Below are 16,713 nucleotides of genomic sequence, written 5' to 3'. Positions count from 1 at the left end.
AGATCATTTATAACATGCTCAAAACCCAAACACATTTCTGACTCAAGGCCGGCTGCATATCCCATCTCCGGGCCCAGGAGACACTCCTGCGAATGAGAGTAGGGCCTCGCACGCTCTCACCCACCCCGCGGACCGAGACCCCGCCGTTTTATCACGCAACGTCATCTCACAGAGGCCACTGGGGCTGCGTGCCCAGCTAAAAGCCCTTCTTTCTGCAGTGATGCTGCAAACGGCAACTTTGGCCTGGGAGGCCCAATTTTTTTTGGCGGCAGCATCCTTCAGGGAGGAAGGGCTTCGTTCTGCAGGGTTTGTCCTTGCCTTGTCCTACAAGAGCTCCTCCTCTGGTCAAGCAGAAGAATGCAGTCTACCTATGCACAACATATACTCCTCAGACTCCTCAGACTGCCCAGCTCAGCTGTTGGGCCCTACTGTGAAGGAGGCAGTGTCTGGCTGCAGGCGCTTCAGGGGAGAGATGTGTGTTTCTGAGTTTTGAAAAATTTGAAAAAATGAAACAAATATTTGAAATCAGCATTGAATGTTAATTTTAAAAAAACTTAAATACATGGCCTTGTAAGGACATCTTACACAGCTGCATATGGTAACCTTCTCTGGCCACACCTACCCGCACTACAGTTTCACAAACTATGAAAAACACTAGGTCAATCAAGAACACAAAACAACATGCCCTGTGGTGTAATAGCCCAGCAGTGATGCGTTGCCAAACATACGCAGTGCAAATGCTCCCTTTTCTGATCAAATTACAAAAAGAAGCAGGAGTCTAGGAATCAGTTTGTTTATTTATTATTACTTAACCATTATTTAACTGGTTGAGCTTTTAAGGTTGTGACCAGGCAACAAGGTCAGCAAGGACAATACATTATATCCCAACTGAGTACAGGCATCAGGCACAATACAGAATTAAACCAAGACAGAATAATACACGCAACCGCAACTTTGCTTCTAATTTCTAACTTAAGTTTGTTCAAAAAAAAAAAAAAAATCACGTGTCAAAAATGTTTTGTTTGTCAAGTCCAGGCACGAATACCAATTCCTCTGTGTATTTTGTAAGATGCTCTATGACCAAAGTACGTTATAAATAAAGGACTACTTACTTCTTTTATGATGGGATAGCCCTGCCCCCCTCCCCCTAAAAGAGCGTGTTTCTCAGTTTATGGCATTGACAAGTCAGCAAGAAGCAGAGTCCCTTCGTGCATCACGTCAGAAGTTTAGTTTTGAAAGATTATACGATCTCGCTCTGCTGTCATCAATAAGCCAGTGGAACTTTTTCAAGATTTTTTTTTTTTTGCCAGTCTCACATCAACGGTCTTTATTGTCTCTAACTGTTCCATATCACACTGAAATGTAATCTCTTTAAAACAGTTTACACCAGCAACAGAGTTACCAGGACACTACAGGTGCGTTGGACTGTTTAAGAAGCCCAGGCAGCAGTAAAAAAAAGTATCAATCTATATTAGATTTTAATAAATCCCAGCTTGAACCTGGCAATGGTACATTCAGGCATAGTTTCCATCATCAATCTAAGAATATAATCCGTTAAAAACATACTGCAACACAGGAGTCTTCATCTGCCCTGTGAATCTCCCTGGGTTTCAGCCCTGAACAACTGACAATGCTGTCTGCTGGTCTGTAACCAGGTGCTTTTCAGTTAGCTCACAGACACTACCAAACAGAAATCATACAGCAGATCTGGTTGTCATATGTGCGTTTTTTCCCCCCACATCATTTCTTAGCCAAAATGCAAAGCTTGTTGAGGTTTTTCCTCTGATCAAGATTAAACCTTTGACATAATTCCTTCTCATAAGAATCTGAATGGTGCAGGAATTGGTTCACTAGTGCTTTTGGACGATCAACAGCTAATACCATTTTCCATACAAGTCCTCAACAAACAAAATGGACAAGTGCATCTGTAGGGTGCATCTAGGCCTAAGACACACAAGGAATGAGGGCCAAGCTTCTAATAAACAGTGCTTCGTAGGGAAAAACGGACGCACAAACGTACAGCGCGTGTGCTTTGGGTGTTGCATTAGAAAATAACACAGGCTTTAACAGGATGCCGCTTGTGTGCGAGACGCCGCTAAGCGGCTGAACCCGATACGCGTGAGCTTTGAACCTTTCGCCTCGGGAACCGCAGAGGAGGACCGGGGCGAGCGCTGGGAAGGCCGTTCGCCCGCGTGCGGAGACAGGAAACCCGCAACCGCATGGGTCCTCAGCCAGCGTCTCGCCGAAGAAAACCAGAACAATCTGAACCAGGAACAGACAGAGCAGGCGGGAAACGCATTGCCCTTTGACCCCTGCATGCCATGATGACCATTCGAACAGTAACATCAAAGTGGCGTATACAGTGAAGTTACGCCTGCAGAAGTTGTACATGTGTATATTACCGTATTACATCACAAGTTATTGTTCAACTTATACTACATCGGAACAATTTCCTACGGTGTGTGCAGTCTGAGATTGCTGAACAAGGAAAGAAGTACGACAATATAAAAACTGATAATATATATAAAATGAATGTGTTTGTATTAATAGCCTCTGGAGACAAAGTCATGGCACAAGCTGCTTTGGAGCTACTTGAAGTGTATTCTCTTGCTTTAGACCACAAACCCCTGCATGTCCTGATACCAACCATTATACAGTTGGTTGGTCAACAGAAACTTCTGCATCTAAAATATCTTTCATTGCACGTAAAAACTGGAATAATATAATTTTTAAGCCCAAATGTGAACTATTACTTTGATTGTATTGAACAAGTGCAGATCCACAACACCTGGTTAAGGACGCCTCAAAAATCTACACTGTGTGGTAGTGCAGTATAATGGTTAGGGAAGTGGGTGTGTAACCCAATTCGATTCCCAGGAAGGACACTAACGTTGTGCCCCTGAGCAAGGTACTTAACTGAAATTGCTTCAGTGCATTTAGCTTGCCAAATAATTGGATACTGTGTAAAATGCAATACTTCTGTAAGTTGCTCCTGCTAAATGGCTATAATGCAATGTAAAGTTGCTGCAAGTATTCAGTCTTCGTAAAAGCGAAGGAATCTTTGTATCCAAACAGAAAAACAGGGCTTGCAGTGATGGTTTACATTCAATGTCTTTGCACAATCTAACAAAACCACTACAACTGGCCCTGACTTGACACCTTTCATGTGTTATTCTAAAAACATAAATGGAATAAAGGTCCTTGAACATAAATTTAGAGAAAAAAAAAGAAAAAGAAAGAATCTGTCCTGAGTTAGGATCGGGTCCAGATGTGTGGGTAATTTCAGGAGCAGTACATCTGGACCCGATCCAAACGGGTCACGTCACACTGGAACGATTGCATGTTAATCATAGACCACACACTGTAGAGACAACCATGTAGACCTCCCGTTGTGTCATTCACCACCTTCCTGCCCTTACGGGGTCTTTCTCTGCCTCTACAGTCTTAGCACCCCAATCACAATATGTCCATGTGCAAACACACACACAATGAAACACGCACGTAATATAATCATACTTACATGCATCTGTGAAGGTCAACCCTTATTCACTGCCTGGCATGTTCAACATTTCCCTAGTAATTTTAAATATTGTGAACATCAGAGCAAGCTCTGCCTTTCATTTTATTTTCTTAGTAGATGTCCTTATCTACCATGACTGACATTGCTTACATTTGACATATACCCACAGCTAGATATTCATTGAAACAATTAAGTCTAATTACCTCTCTCATGGTCACAACAGCAGTATCCTAGCTGTGATTTGAACCTGTAACCTTCTGGTTACGAGCCTAGCTTCTCAGCTTTAGTATCCTGTAACTCAACCCCCCACCCCAGCACCACCACAAGGGATCCAGCCAAAAAGTAAAAGGCACGCTCACAGTATCACAAATGATAAACCTTCACAATATTATGACTATTTAGCTTGGGAATAACCCCATTAGTTCAAGGGTCTAGTCAAAACCTTTTTTTGTCATTCATTTTACAAATACACGCTATTTTCAACTTTGCAAACATAATTTTCTTGTTGGCATGAGCTGAAGTCACGTTCATATGGTCCACATATGGACTTGCGTGAACAGAATTCAGGATAACACGCGTGCAATGTAAAGACACGCGAATGTAACATGTTTAGCATGCCAGTTCTCACGTGTTCGTGTCCCTTTAATGAAACTGTGATAGTTTTGGTAACTCTAAAAATTCCCATAGCATAGCATAACAGTCTGCTCTACATCAAATGCACCTGGTTTTTATGAAGAGAATATTGCCTTTAGCAGTAATAAAGTTTACAAACATTCAAGTCAGAATTTCATTTTCAAAGCCAAAATTCAACTTAATGGCCCTCTGTAAATCTAGACTTTAAAAATGAATCCAACAAGGATTTAAGAACTAGCCATCACTGAGATTATTCCAGCATGGTGACAGTGTGTGTGTGTGTGTGTGTATGTATATATATATATATATATATATATATATAGTACAGGTATATGTATGCATATACAGGTAAATGCGAAAGTATTGGGATAGTGACACACTTTTTGCTGTTTTGGCTCTGTAGTCCAGCACATTGGATTTGAAATGAAACAATAAATATGAGGTTTGGGTGCAGACTGTCGGCTTTAACTAGAGGATATTTACATCCATATCAGATGATTGGTGGAGGAATTACAGCCCTTTTTACACAGTCCCCTTTTTATGAAATTGTTGTTTTAATTCCAATTCAATGTGCTGGATTACAGAGCCAAAACAACAAAAATGTCCCAGTACCTTTGCATTTAACTGTATATTTTCCAAAGATCCAGCTTCCCAGAGATAATATTTTTTTGAATTATTATTATTATTTCCAAACAAAAGAGATGAATCTGATTATGTTTGGAACGATGATTAACTGGGTTTCAGAGTAGAAACAGGGTAGTGAGCATCTGAGACGGTCACTGTGTGGACAGTGTTAGAGCGCCTAGTCACTAACTCACCCTAGAGGAGCTTAATCTCGGTTTTGACAGTCACGCCACGGTCACGCCACCTCACAGCGAGCTGGTCAGGCTAAGGTAAAGCAAGCGGAGCTTTCGGAAGCGCTCAGTCCCACACGTGCGTCTCTTTAACTGATCTGAGGTAGGATAACTACAACTCCTATGGGTACGTCCCTTCTCCCCCAGGTTAAAGGTTATTACAAAAATCTTTGGTCCCTCACTAATATGGATATTGACACAGTTGTGTTTCAAAAGATAATGGCTGTATAAAGCCAGTTAGAAAAAATAAACAACGGGCTCCAATAACATGTATAAAAACATTCCCCGCAGAACGAGTCAAAAGAAGACATCCATACCCTCCAGGCTGCCTTCAGTTTTTAGATTGTGTACACTGAACGTACAGTAGCATGTTTGTAAAATAAATTATTGGGCCAATGTGACTCGTATCAGTTGGTCACACGACAGGGGCATTTTTCCTTGCCCAACCCTGTTCCGGGAGATCTACTGTCCTGTACATTTTCATTTCAACCCTAATTTGGCAAATCTAATTCTACTAATTAGCAGCTGAATGAGATCTCTAGCTGTTGTATGAAGTGTGATTTGTTAGGGTTGGAGCAAAAACCTACAGGATGGTAGATCTCCAGGAACAATATTAGGCAGCTCTGATCTAAAGGAAGACTGTGTTCCATACAGCTGTAAATCCTACTGCTTTTGCAACACAGCCAGGTCAGAGGTCTGTTTCTAACGGTGAGTTATTCTGTGCGATGAGTTCATAGCAGTTACAACTGAACCTCACTCTAAGAGCCTGAATAAAAAGATTGTTTTTTCTTTGACTTGTAACCACAAGGTGGAACACGGCGCTATGTTCATTGAGAAATGTACCCAAGTACTGACATCAAGCCCAATACATAAATCATATCAGTCTGGCTCTGAATATGGGAGCCCCCAGAGTTCACAAAAGATGACAGGCAGAAATTTTGGTACCGTACTACTTCTATCCTACTTCACAAACTGAGCAGAATCCTGTGGGGGTGCCATCTAGTGGTAGTTTTAAGAATGACAGTGTCAATAAGCTTTAACTCGCACTACAGGCCTTTTTTTTTTTTTTTTTTTTTTTTTTTTTTAAAGCTGAGGCACCTTGGACAGTTTCAGGCAACAGTCAGACTTTGTAACCATAGCAGGATTAATATTTGTAGGTTTGTGCATGCATGAAAACAAATTAAAACAATATAGTGCAGCATCTCAGTTTCTGTAACTGTCTGATTACAGAAAAATAAAACTACACCATATGTACAGATGGATGACAAATTAAAGGGAAAACCAGAATAAATGAGTGGAGAAACATAGCAAATGCAGATTCTTCCATACAGGTGTACTGCATGATACAATTGGGCAATTAACATCCTATCATGCTCTGTGGCATGTATAAAAATTCTGAGCAGGCCCAGTTGACCTCAATTTTGGATCAAGATGATAAGAGGTAAAGATCCAAATGACTTTTAAAGAGGGTTCATTATTGGGGCACACATGGCAGGAGGTAAATAGGATCAGAAATTGTGGTCAAAAGCGCACGTTCGACGAGGGTGATTCTCGTGTATTAGTACAATATGTCAAGAAAAACAGAAGAGCAGCTCTTCCACAGGTGAATGAAAATGTCAATGCAGGACATGATCAGATCATCTCAGCAAGAACAGTCTGTCAACAACTACAAAGAGATGGATATTACAGTAGGGTTTTGTCTTGTATGCATTTATTTATTATAAATTGTTGGTCTTGTTACTATTTTTATTTTTTAATCGTTTCGATTTTTAAAGTACAATCATTATCGTATTTTGTAATCTCGGCATAATTGGAAATGAGGGCTTGTTGCTTCAATACGTCTCTGGGGAATGAAGGTTGATTGATTGATCGTACTGCAATACCTTGCCAGAAGGTGGGGCTAGCATGGGGGGGGGGCAGGGTCAGTGACTCTCGTGAGGCTGAGGCATAGGCTGTACAAAAATTGGGTCGAGGCCAGCTGAGGCATATGCGGAAATGACAGGAGCTGGTGCGCTCTGATGCCGCAGACAGCTCCTCCTGCTGGCCTGGTACTGCTGGTGCGCCAGAGACCAGCCGCACGAGATGCATATCTCTCCGGAACCAAAAGCTTTACATCAACCACGTTTTACCAGGGACACTTTCTGCTTACTAACACTTTCTTTACATACTTTTTTCTGAAAACCTCAATCCTATAATATTTTCTGATGTCTGCCTGTGTGTTACAGCAGTGCAGTGCTATTCTGCCAATTGCTCAAGTGTGCGGTTCGGTACCTTGTGGGTGAGGATTGCGTGGAGTCCTCGGGAATCAGACAGCCACTGCAGGCAGGAAGCGTACGACTGTGGGGCACAGGGTGGCTTCACTCACACACACATCTGGGTCAGGCAGTTCCTCCTCAAGCCTAAAACCATCATAATCCTCACTGTGAAAACACACAGACCAGGCCAACACATGAATCTCCAAACAATATCACTGGCAACATCGTGACTGGTAGCTATGACAAAAAAGTGAGACTTCTTCAGCCAGAAGTTGGGTGGGGCTGTCAAACAGGACTCATGGAAACACAGCCCCTGTATTTTTTAAAGGAGAGCAGAGTCTTGTGATTGGATCAGAAAACAAAAACAGCAACAACCTGGAATATTACCTTTAACGATTTGAACATTCTGTTATTGGAATTTTTTTTTTTTTTAATTAAGCGTTCTAGAACTCCATTCATTTCAGTTACCAACAGTGATTGTCACATTAGCATTAGAATGTTCAATTAAGAACATTTTAATCACGTGTTTTGAACCAACACCTTAATCTTGGGTGCCTGTCTAAATAAAATAGCAGCAGGTTGCTGGCAGAGACTTCCAAATGAAAGGAAATTTGGAAAATTCCATCACTGTGCATAGGAAATAGTATGGCAAAGTAGACGGACAGGTTTCTCCACATGGAGAAGTGATTCACAGCAATCCAGGAATGGGTGCCCACTGCTATCTGAAAACCAATCAATTCACCCTGTGGAACACTGAGCAACTGTCTGTTTACTGCAGTTATTCTACCGACACACTAGATGGGGTAAGATACAAGGCATTCTCACTGTAATCCAATGACATCAAATTTTAAAAAAGCAATGAAAAAACAAGACAAACAGGAAAGTGGCTGGCTTACCCATTTTTATTAGCTCCTTTATGTGGTATGAGGAGAAAAACACAATAACCGAAAACCATCAACATAAAGGCACCAATTCATACCAAAAATCCAGCAACAAAAACCTAAACACCCAGAGCGCTACTACAAACACAGTTGTTGCTTTGCAAAAAAAAAATCTTTATCTGAGGGCTGAGAGAGGCCTTTTGTAGAACCCACTAATTAAGCAACTGGTAGCAGCTGCCTTGACTGATAATGAGTCAAGCAGCTAATCTGCCTGTGAGTGGAGATGACATCATCTGTGCTCCAGTAGCCCGCCAAGGTAGCAGAAACACGTGGGACCAATTTCAGTGCCCTTAGCAGGAGTTTAAATCTCGGGTCCCAAGTTCTGTGGTCTACAGGTTTAAACCTGAGGTTAAAACGCTAGCTCACCCGACTGCAGTTGGCCCCTTGAGCTTCTGAATGGACAGCACCTGGGGAGCAGCTCTTTCTGGGTCCACACAACATGCCCATGAAACAGCAAAATAAAACTTCCAGATGACTGAAATTTCTGCAGATCAGATTTGGAAATGGCAACAAAGGAATCAAATGAATTAAATAGACTCATCTGTCAAAGTAAGTCTGATTACAGCTGTGTGGGAAATGGAGAGGTCAGCTGAGTGCTGCCTCATCCCGGAAGCCAAGTGAAAAAAAAGTTACATCACCATGACAACACAACTTGTGTCTAAGGCTAAGCCCTCTAGTGGTGGCATGTTTTTTCTAACACATAGGACGTAGGAATATTTACGTGTTTGTCAGACACCCGTATTGAGCAACTTAAATATCAGCAGTTTTCATTTTATATCATGATAATTCGGTTACACACATATATACATGCATGCACACACATACATGCAAATAAACGCACACACAAACACCAAGTACACACACTAGAATGTACACACATGCCCGCACACGTGCACACACACAATCCCCAAGCGTTCACACTCGAATACATACACACACACACACACACACACACACACGAATGACTCAGCACACTTAGCCGTTTTGCTTGGAGGAGTAGAACGTCTTCTGTGTCAGTAGTGCTAACAGTGAAAAGAATAGTGTGAATACTCCAGCTCACCTTCACTCAGATTATTGACTGAACACGCACTTGCGCAAAACATACTTAAAATATATATATTTAAAAATATGATTTGAAACTATCTTAATTTATTTGAAAGTAACAAACAGAATTTATTTTAAGTACATTTTAAATATTTTCATTATAATTACAAATTATTTGATTGCATTGATGCATCCATAAATACTCAAGATACTTACTTCGCCAATGTTTGCATTTCACAGGAAAATAAGTGATGGTGGACAATTTTTTTCAAAGTGGGAGACATCGTTGAAATCCTATAACCTAGTGCACGTTTTTAAAAATAATAATAATAATAATCATTCAAAAATCTTAAAATACCTGTAGAATTTTTAAAAACACTTTTAACTTATTTCCAATACAAGTATTTGGCTTTTAAAGAAAGAGGACGGTATGTGAATAGGACCCCCACACAGGTGGGATATTTAATTTCCAAGGACTGGATTTGGCGGTTTCTTGTTGATATCACTAGGGGGCGCTAACAACCTAAACAATAGGTGGATGTGGTGGAAGCTCAACCAAGCCCATTCAAATGCTGAAGTAATTTCCTCTGATAGATTTCGATACTTGACATCAGGCTTGTCTACGTGCCGCAGAGCTCGTGTCACCTTTTTCTCCTAAAGTACATTAAGTGGGGAGGGTGTAAGAGCTACGTTACAAAGGCACTTAGAGCATCGCCCAGGTAACTTCTTCAACCTCTGGTGGCTGCAATTACATTAGAAAAAGCATTTTTCTTAAAGTTTAATAATATATTGTATCTATTTACAAATACACCAATGAAACACTGATGCTCATTATGTATGTTTTGTCTTTTTATAGGCTATTTTTTATTTTAGCGTTCACAGGGGAAGGTTAAAAATGGCTGGATTTTTTCAAATGCTGAGAAAGAAGAAAGAAGTAAGTCTGATTTACATTATTATCACATCGCATTCAAATGCACTGCTTTTTTTGGGATTATAATATTTACTTTTGAAGTGAACTTCAAATATCTCTGCTGCGTGACAACTGAAATCCTTGTTTGACAGTTAATTCCTCTGATTGGATTCATGGCGTTCGCAGCGGCAGGTGCCACTTCTGCCTGCATTTATTTCTTACTGACGAAACCAGATGTGATGTAAGTATTAATTTTCTTTTTCGACATTAACAAATGCTAAAATAAATTATGTGCAATATATACAAAATAAAAGTAACATAAAATAATGATTAGAACAAATGAAGAATAATATGGTGATAAGGTAATTTAGGCTATATGTGCGTCAGGTTTACGTATTTTCATGAGGACACATTCATATTTACAGATTATCAGTTTCTCAGAGAATGTTAAGCAGGTTAGCGGGTAAAGTTTTTTATAGGCAATTTCGTTAGATAGGCTACGCGTGATCAGTCTGCATTAGTATGATATTAGGCAATGATAATAATTTAACTTTTTTAATCTGACGCACATAGTACCTGATCATCATATTATTCTTTAACCTTTATAGAATAAACAAGACAACGAATCCAGAACCATGGGAGAACCTCGACCCATCGAAGCCCCAGAAGGTATAGCGTATTTCCAGGTTACTTCCTCCAGATATCTATGCATTTACTCCATGTTGTTTCCTTACACGAACAATGCGAGTCCAAGTCTCATTTAACATCTGTGGCAGCGTCTGGCATGGATATAGGCCCGCACATTTCATTTCATTGTTTTACCGGGAGCAGCGCTCCTACAATGTCTTCATAATATAGTCGTGAAGTTTTTTTAAAGCAGTGTTATCCTGTTGCTAGGATGCTATTTTAGGCGAACGTCACGTTCGGACCGGGAAGGAGCTCGGTTTGATAACGTTAAGCCATAATGGAGACAGTCGCTTGCGTTCATTAAAAAAGAAAAAAAAAAGAAAATGGGGAAATGAAAGACAGGATGCCTAAGAGGAGTTTTTCCCCTCTTCTGCAGCTCATCACGATAAACCAGCAGTGGAAGCCAGTGGAGGAGCTGCAGCTCCTGAAGAAGCTGACAAAGTGAAGTCTCTCCCCTAAACCCACCCCCCCCCCTCCGTCAAAATCCCCCACCCGATCCGGGCCACGCACCCCTCCAACCCCTGCCAGTCTAACAGAATCATCTCTGCACAGACTCTGGTCTCTGGCATTCAGTGTGCGGAAATGCTTCTGTTCCACTGGAGGGGTCTGATCACCCGCTGGAATTCTGGTGCATCCCGGACCCAAAGGACTCCCCCAAAACCATCCGCCCTGAAGAAGCCCCACTGTTCGCACCTCTGTGAAACAGCTGCACCATGGTGTGAAATTAAGGCAAAGCACTGCTGGAAAAATGTTTTACTCTCTGGATTGTATATATGACTGTAAATAAACTGTTGCTTTTGAAACTCTATTGCTGGCTTCAATGTCTGCTTGAATTTTTTACCCACATTATTTGACAGCATGAAATGAAAAGTTGTTTTGCAGGCAGTGACCATTGTGACAGTAGACCTTCAAAGTCCATTGGCTTCCAGCAGTTATGACTGTGAGTGGGTCTGATCCACCTCCACAGCACATGTACAGGAATGGCTGGGAGTTTTAGTTTCCTCCTGCACCTGCTGCCGGAGGACATTGTTTTACAGTGGGAATCCTCTGTGCTGTGTACACACAGAAAAACTACCCCACTCCTCCCTGACATCCACATTTACTCCTGTATTTGATTCCTACATCAGCAGCAGTGCTGTCCAGTGCATCACAACAGTGCCTGGAGGCGATAATTGGGTTTATATTATTGACGTTGGCTCAGTGCAGCTTGGGTGTGTTACAGCACTTATCATGCTGTTCTGCTCACACAGGGAGATAGGCTGGTGTTATCAGTCCCCTGAACTACCACTAGGGGCGCCTATTTTAAATGTTCCTCCATCTCAACGACACAGCAACCTACCCAACGCACGTCTACCCAGCTTGAAGCATTAATCCTATCCGTTTTTTGGCCGGGGCTTTGAATACTTTAATGCCATCGCAGCGCTGTATTACGGGTGAAGCCTGGCGGCCGACTTTGTGGCGGCAAGATGAAAATGTCTGTCACTCCATTGCCTTAAATGGAATATAATGTTTCTTTTTGGCTAGACCACAACAGCGGGGCCTACAAACGCGAATGTCTGTGACTGAGTGACTGACTGAGTGAGTGATGAAGCTACACCATTGGTTGGCCGAGTTATGAAGTCACACCATTGATCGGCCGGTCCAGCCATACACTAGGTTTTGACCTGTTCTTGTTCTAGATAAGGTAAATCCTTCACATTGTAATTCCATGTCAAGTTCATTTTGACCTTGAGCATGTTCAAGAGGATACGAGACCACTGGCCTGACAAAAATATTTTTAAACACAAGGTCGTCATCTTTCTTTTAATTTTGGTTAGTAGTTTTTTTTTTTTTTTTGAACCACAGCCCTTGTTGCTTCTCACAGATCATTACTGAGAGTATAAAGTGAAATGTAGAGATAATTCAAAGAATCTACGATGTACAATAATAATAAAAATTCACTCAAATCTTAAATTGGACAGGATGAGATGGACACAAGCCAGCCAAGTACTCCCAATAAAAAGCACCAATCTTGCCAACTTGATGCATTAAGTGAATTTTGTTTTCTCTCCACCATGACTCAGCAAAGCTGCACAATATCAACTCAACATGTACATTTGAATCAGGGGGGTGGGGGTGTTGGGCTCTATGAAAATTAATCGAGATGAGCTGGAACACAACCCTACTACCATCTATAAAGGCACTTGCCCACACTCCCTCTCTAACACACACACACACGCACACACACAGTAAAATCAATGACTGTGGCCTCTGCTGGTGGGCTGGGCTAACAGTGACCTCGTGATGAGTGCCTCTCCCTCTTTCTCCCCTCACAAATTCAGCCAACAGGATCAAACCCTTATTGTTCAAGCCTCACAGCAGCACAGGTTTGGACATGTCACCCTCATGTTGTCTTCACGTAGTGCACGCGTTCCATAAACACCCTATCCTGAGGTGCCGCCTGTGTCCGCGTCATGTATTTATTAGACTCTTACATGCTGCTGCTCATACATTCAAACACATGAATACAAGCAGATCTGATCCATCAGCACCACCTTATCGACACCCTGTCTCTCTCTCTACACGTTAAACTCACTGGGCCACATGCTGATTTCCATACCCAGGCTGGAAATAGGTTCTTTTTTGCACCTGCACAGCTGCCTTAGGTACCACCACTTTTACGTCTTTTCTTTTCTCATTCAGGATGAATTACCTTCCCACAGCTCATCACTTACTTTGGACCTAATTCGAGGAGGAACATCCACATCCACTGCCTGGGATTTAAACCTGCAACCTTATATGATTCTAGTTCCTTACCCAGAATGCTTCAGTGCCTTATGGCTGTTGCACCCTCTCCCTCTCTCTGTGGTGCCTAACATTATGCAAAGAAAAGCATCTGTCATTTTACTACAGGGCAAAGGGAAGATAACATTATGTCTGACATTCAAAGATCCACTTATTGGCCATTACAGTACCATAAAGTCTGAAAACTCCCCACCATAAAAAGCATTATACTGTACAACATAAATCAACTAAATGGATACACACTGGTGAGTTTCAATAGATGCAAAACAAAATATTTGGGTTGCCAGGAATTGGTCAAAAATTCAGAATATGAGGTCAAGGTTAAAAATGTGTTAAAAAAAAGTATTTCTGTTTGGCGCTGCTAAGTAAATCCGTTTAAATGAAGATGTGTGTGTGGGTGTGTGTATTGAGATTACTCTGTGATAAAACTGGTGTATGTTGTGAATGTCTAAAGTATCTCAAAAGCAAAATTATAACATGATTTGCCCATGAATGATCACGGATTGGACACATGTAAAAAGATAAGACTATTTTGATGAAAGGGTCATGTGCTTCGGTAAACAGAATTCAGATCTCACAGAAAATGCAACAATTAGGGTTTCCATTGCATCAGATGTGCTGTCTACATACAGAAAACAGAGGAACTTAATGAACTGTATAAAACCCCTTGAAAACCAAGGATCTGTGCAAAATCCAAGAAAGTTCATAACCTTACACAATTTTCCACATTCAAAATGTAAGCACTTTCATAACTTTGAATATTCCACAAAGTCAAGTACTTTCAAGATTTTCAAGTGCCTTGTGTAAACAAGAACACATTAATAGCAAAACAATATAATTTATTCATTTAGCAGATGCTTTTAGCCAAAGCAAACTAAGTGCATTTCACATGGTAAGCAAAAGCAAGATTCCCCCAGCTCTGGTTGCTGAGACATGTTTGTTCAACAGGGATGGTTCTTTTATCACCAGAGCAGATGGACGTTAAAATATAACCCTGACTTCATTGTCCTCCTTTGTGTACGTGACTGACTGACACAGGACAACAGTATCACATTGATACTTCCTGTAGCCGTCACCCACACACTTCTCACATGACTAGGGAGCTAGGAGGGGTCACAACTCCCCCACCCACACTCTTTGCTTCCTCATAAGGGGCGGGGCTCCCTCTTCTCTGAGTTGGTGCTGCCAAAACCAAAAGCAGCCGTTGGCCAGGAACACAGTCTGTGACTGAATCACAAAAAAATTTACCTAACGAGATTATCTTGTTGCGTGTGACCTGTATACATACAGACTAACTCACAAACACACCTTTCATTTTACAGAGCCTTTATCTAGTCTGTTTGTTCCACTGAGATAAAATTCTCTCTTCACATTTGAGACGTTACTTTATTGTGCACACACTCCACACACAAACATGAACGAACACACACACACAGTTAACCGTCATTTCATTATGTTGTACCTAATGATCTTTATATACTGTTTTCATTTTTGCTTCCAAAAAGAATAAGTGTAACTCGAACAGTAGCAGCATACAATGTACCCATATAACCAACATACAATATACAATGCTACCATAAAACAGTCATATGGTTACAGCAGATACTGTTTTTATGACATTCTGACCAAAGTCAATTAATTTCTGGTTGTGTGCCATGAATGTCTCTGGTGTATATTTGATTCACACGATTGTTTTATTTAATAGAAACCAGAAAAAAAACAGCTTGGTTGTTTTTCAGGAAGTTACGTTGGACTGGGAATGATTGATCTTCCTGTTGCAAGATTAATATGTGATATGAGGACACTTAAATCCATGCCACAATATCTTTAACGAAAGGTTTAATGTTTTTCAACGTGCAATATAAAGATGGCAAATAATAATGCATTACCTAATATTTACATATCCAGAGTGACCTGTAGGACTGGCTCTCTCAATGCAGGAGAAAATAACTGTGCTCAACCAATTTACATGAGTAATAATGCCCAGATATGGAAAATTCAGGTTCGAGTCCACCCCAGTATTTTCTTCCAATCATCTGGATTCGCTAATTAGCCTACCACAAGTCTTCAGCCAGGAAGCAGAACTACTCAGTGAAATCAGCTGCATGAGTTCATGGGTGTAAAAAACAAATAGCAGAACTTTTCACTTTCTGAACCCTAAACTTCCTACCTCTGATAGAGACCTGGCTAAGAACATTCCCATACTGGATTTTCATCCTTCATCAGTATTGATGAGATGATATCATATGAACTAAAATACATATAAAATTATTGCAAATCAGTATTATATTAGGAAAAGGTAATATCATGCAGATATATAATATTATAATGCAGATATTCCATAATAGTGAACAGCAAGCTACAGTCCCCTCCAAAAGTATTGGAACAGCAAGGCCAATTCCTTTGTTTTTGCAATACACTGAATATATTTGGGGTTAAGATAAAAAGATGAACATGAGACAAGAGTTCAGAATTTCAGCTTTTATTTCCTGGTATTTACACCTAGATGTGTTAAACTACTTAGAACATAGCACCTTTGGTATCAGACCACCCAATTTTTAGGTGAGCAAAAGTATTGGAACAGAGAGTATTTAAGTAAATGAAAGCAAATAACACTTAATATTTGGTAGCATATCTCTTGCTTGCAATAACTGCATCAAGCCTGCGACCCATTGACATCACCAAACTGTTGCATTCTTCTTTTGTGATGCTTTTCCAGGCTTTTACTGCAGCCTCTTTCAGTTGTTGTTTGTTTCGGGGGGTTTTTCCCTTCTATCTCCTCTTCAGGAGGTGAAATGCATGCTCAATTGGGTTAAGGTCTGGTGATTGACTTGGCCAGTCTAAAACCTTCCACTTTTTCTCCCTAATGAAATCCGTTGTTGTGTTGGCAGTGTGTTTTGGGTCATTGTCTTGCTGCATGATGAAGTTCCTCCCAATTAGTTTGGACGCATTTCTCCGTAAGTTGGCAGACAGAATGTTTTTGTAGACTTCTGAATTCATCCTGCTGCTACCATCATGAGTTACATCATTAGTAAAGATTAGTGAGCCCACTCCAGAAGCAGCCATGCAAGCCCAAGCCATGACA

General features: G+C 40.9%; 2 protein-coding genes across 2 annotated transcripts in view; one reads left to right on the top strand and one right to left on the bottom strand.

The window, feature by feature from the left end:
- Nucleotides 1-8,314, bottom strand: part of LOC135242268 (COP9 signalosome complex subunit 2-like) — a 46,386-nt gene extending 38,072 nt beyond the window's left edge. Inside the window, exons 1-2 of the mRNA XM_064313279.1 lie at nucleotides 8,159-8,314; nucleotides 7,279-7,427 (exon numbers count right to left, since the gene is read on the bottom strand). The gene's annotated coding sequence lies outside the window, so the exon portion shown is untranslated. The remainder of the gene's footprint in view (nucleotides 1-7,278; nucleotides 7,428-8,158) is intronic.
- A 1,513-nt stretch (nucleotides 8,315-9,827) lies between these two features.
- Nucleotides 9,828-11,652, top strand: c16h15orf48 (chromosome 16 C15orf48 homolog). The gene is made up of 5 exons (XM_064313285.1): nucleotides 9,828-9,966; nucleotides 10,104-10,181; nucleotides 10,310-10,398; nucleotides 10,766-10,826; nucleotides 11,221-11,652. Exons 2-5 carry the CDS (start codon nucleotides 10,143-10,145, stop codon nucleotides 11,287-11,289), a joined length of 258 nt encoding a protein of 85 aa, XP_064169355.1. The 5' UTR covers nucleotides 9,828-9,966; nucleotides 10,104-10,142; the 3' UTR covers nucleotides 11,290-11,652.
- The last annotated feature ends 5,061 nt before the right edge of the window (nucleotides 11,653-16,713 follow it).

The sequence above is a fragment of the Anguilla rostrata genome, chromosome 16 (genome assembly GCF_018555375.3).
Source record: "Anguilla rostrata isolate EN2019 chromosome 16, ASM1855537v3, whole genome shotgun sequence".
Lineage (NCBI taxonomy): Eukaryota > Metazoa > Chordata > Actinopteri > Anguilliformes > Anguillidae > Anguilla > Anguilla rostrata.
This window is presented reverse-complemented; position numbering and strand designations above follow the sequence as displayed.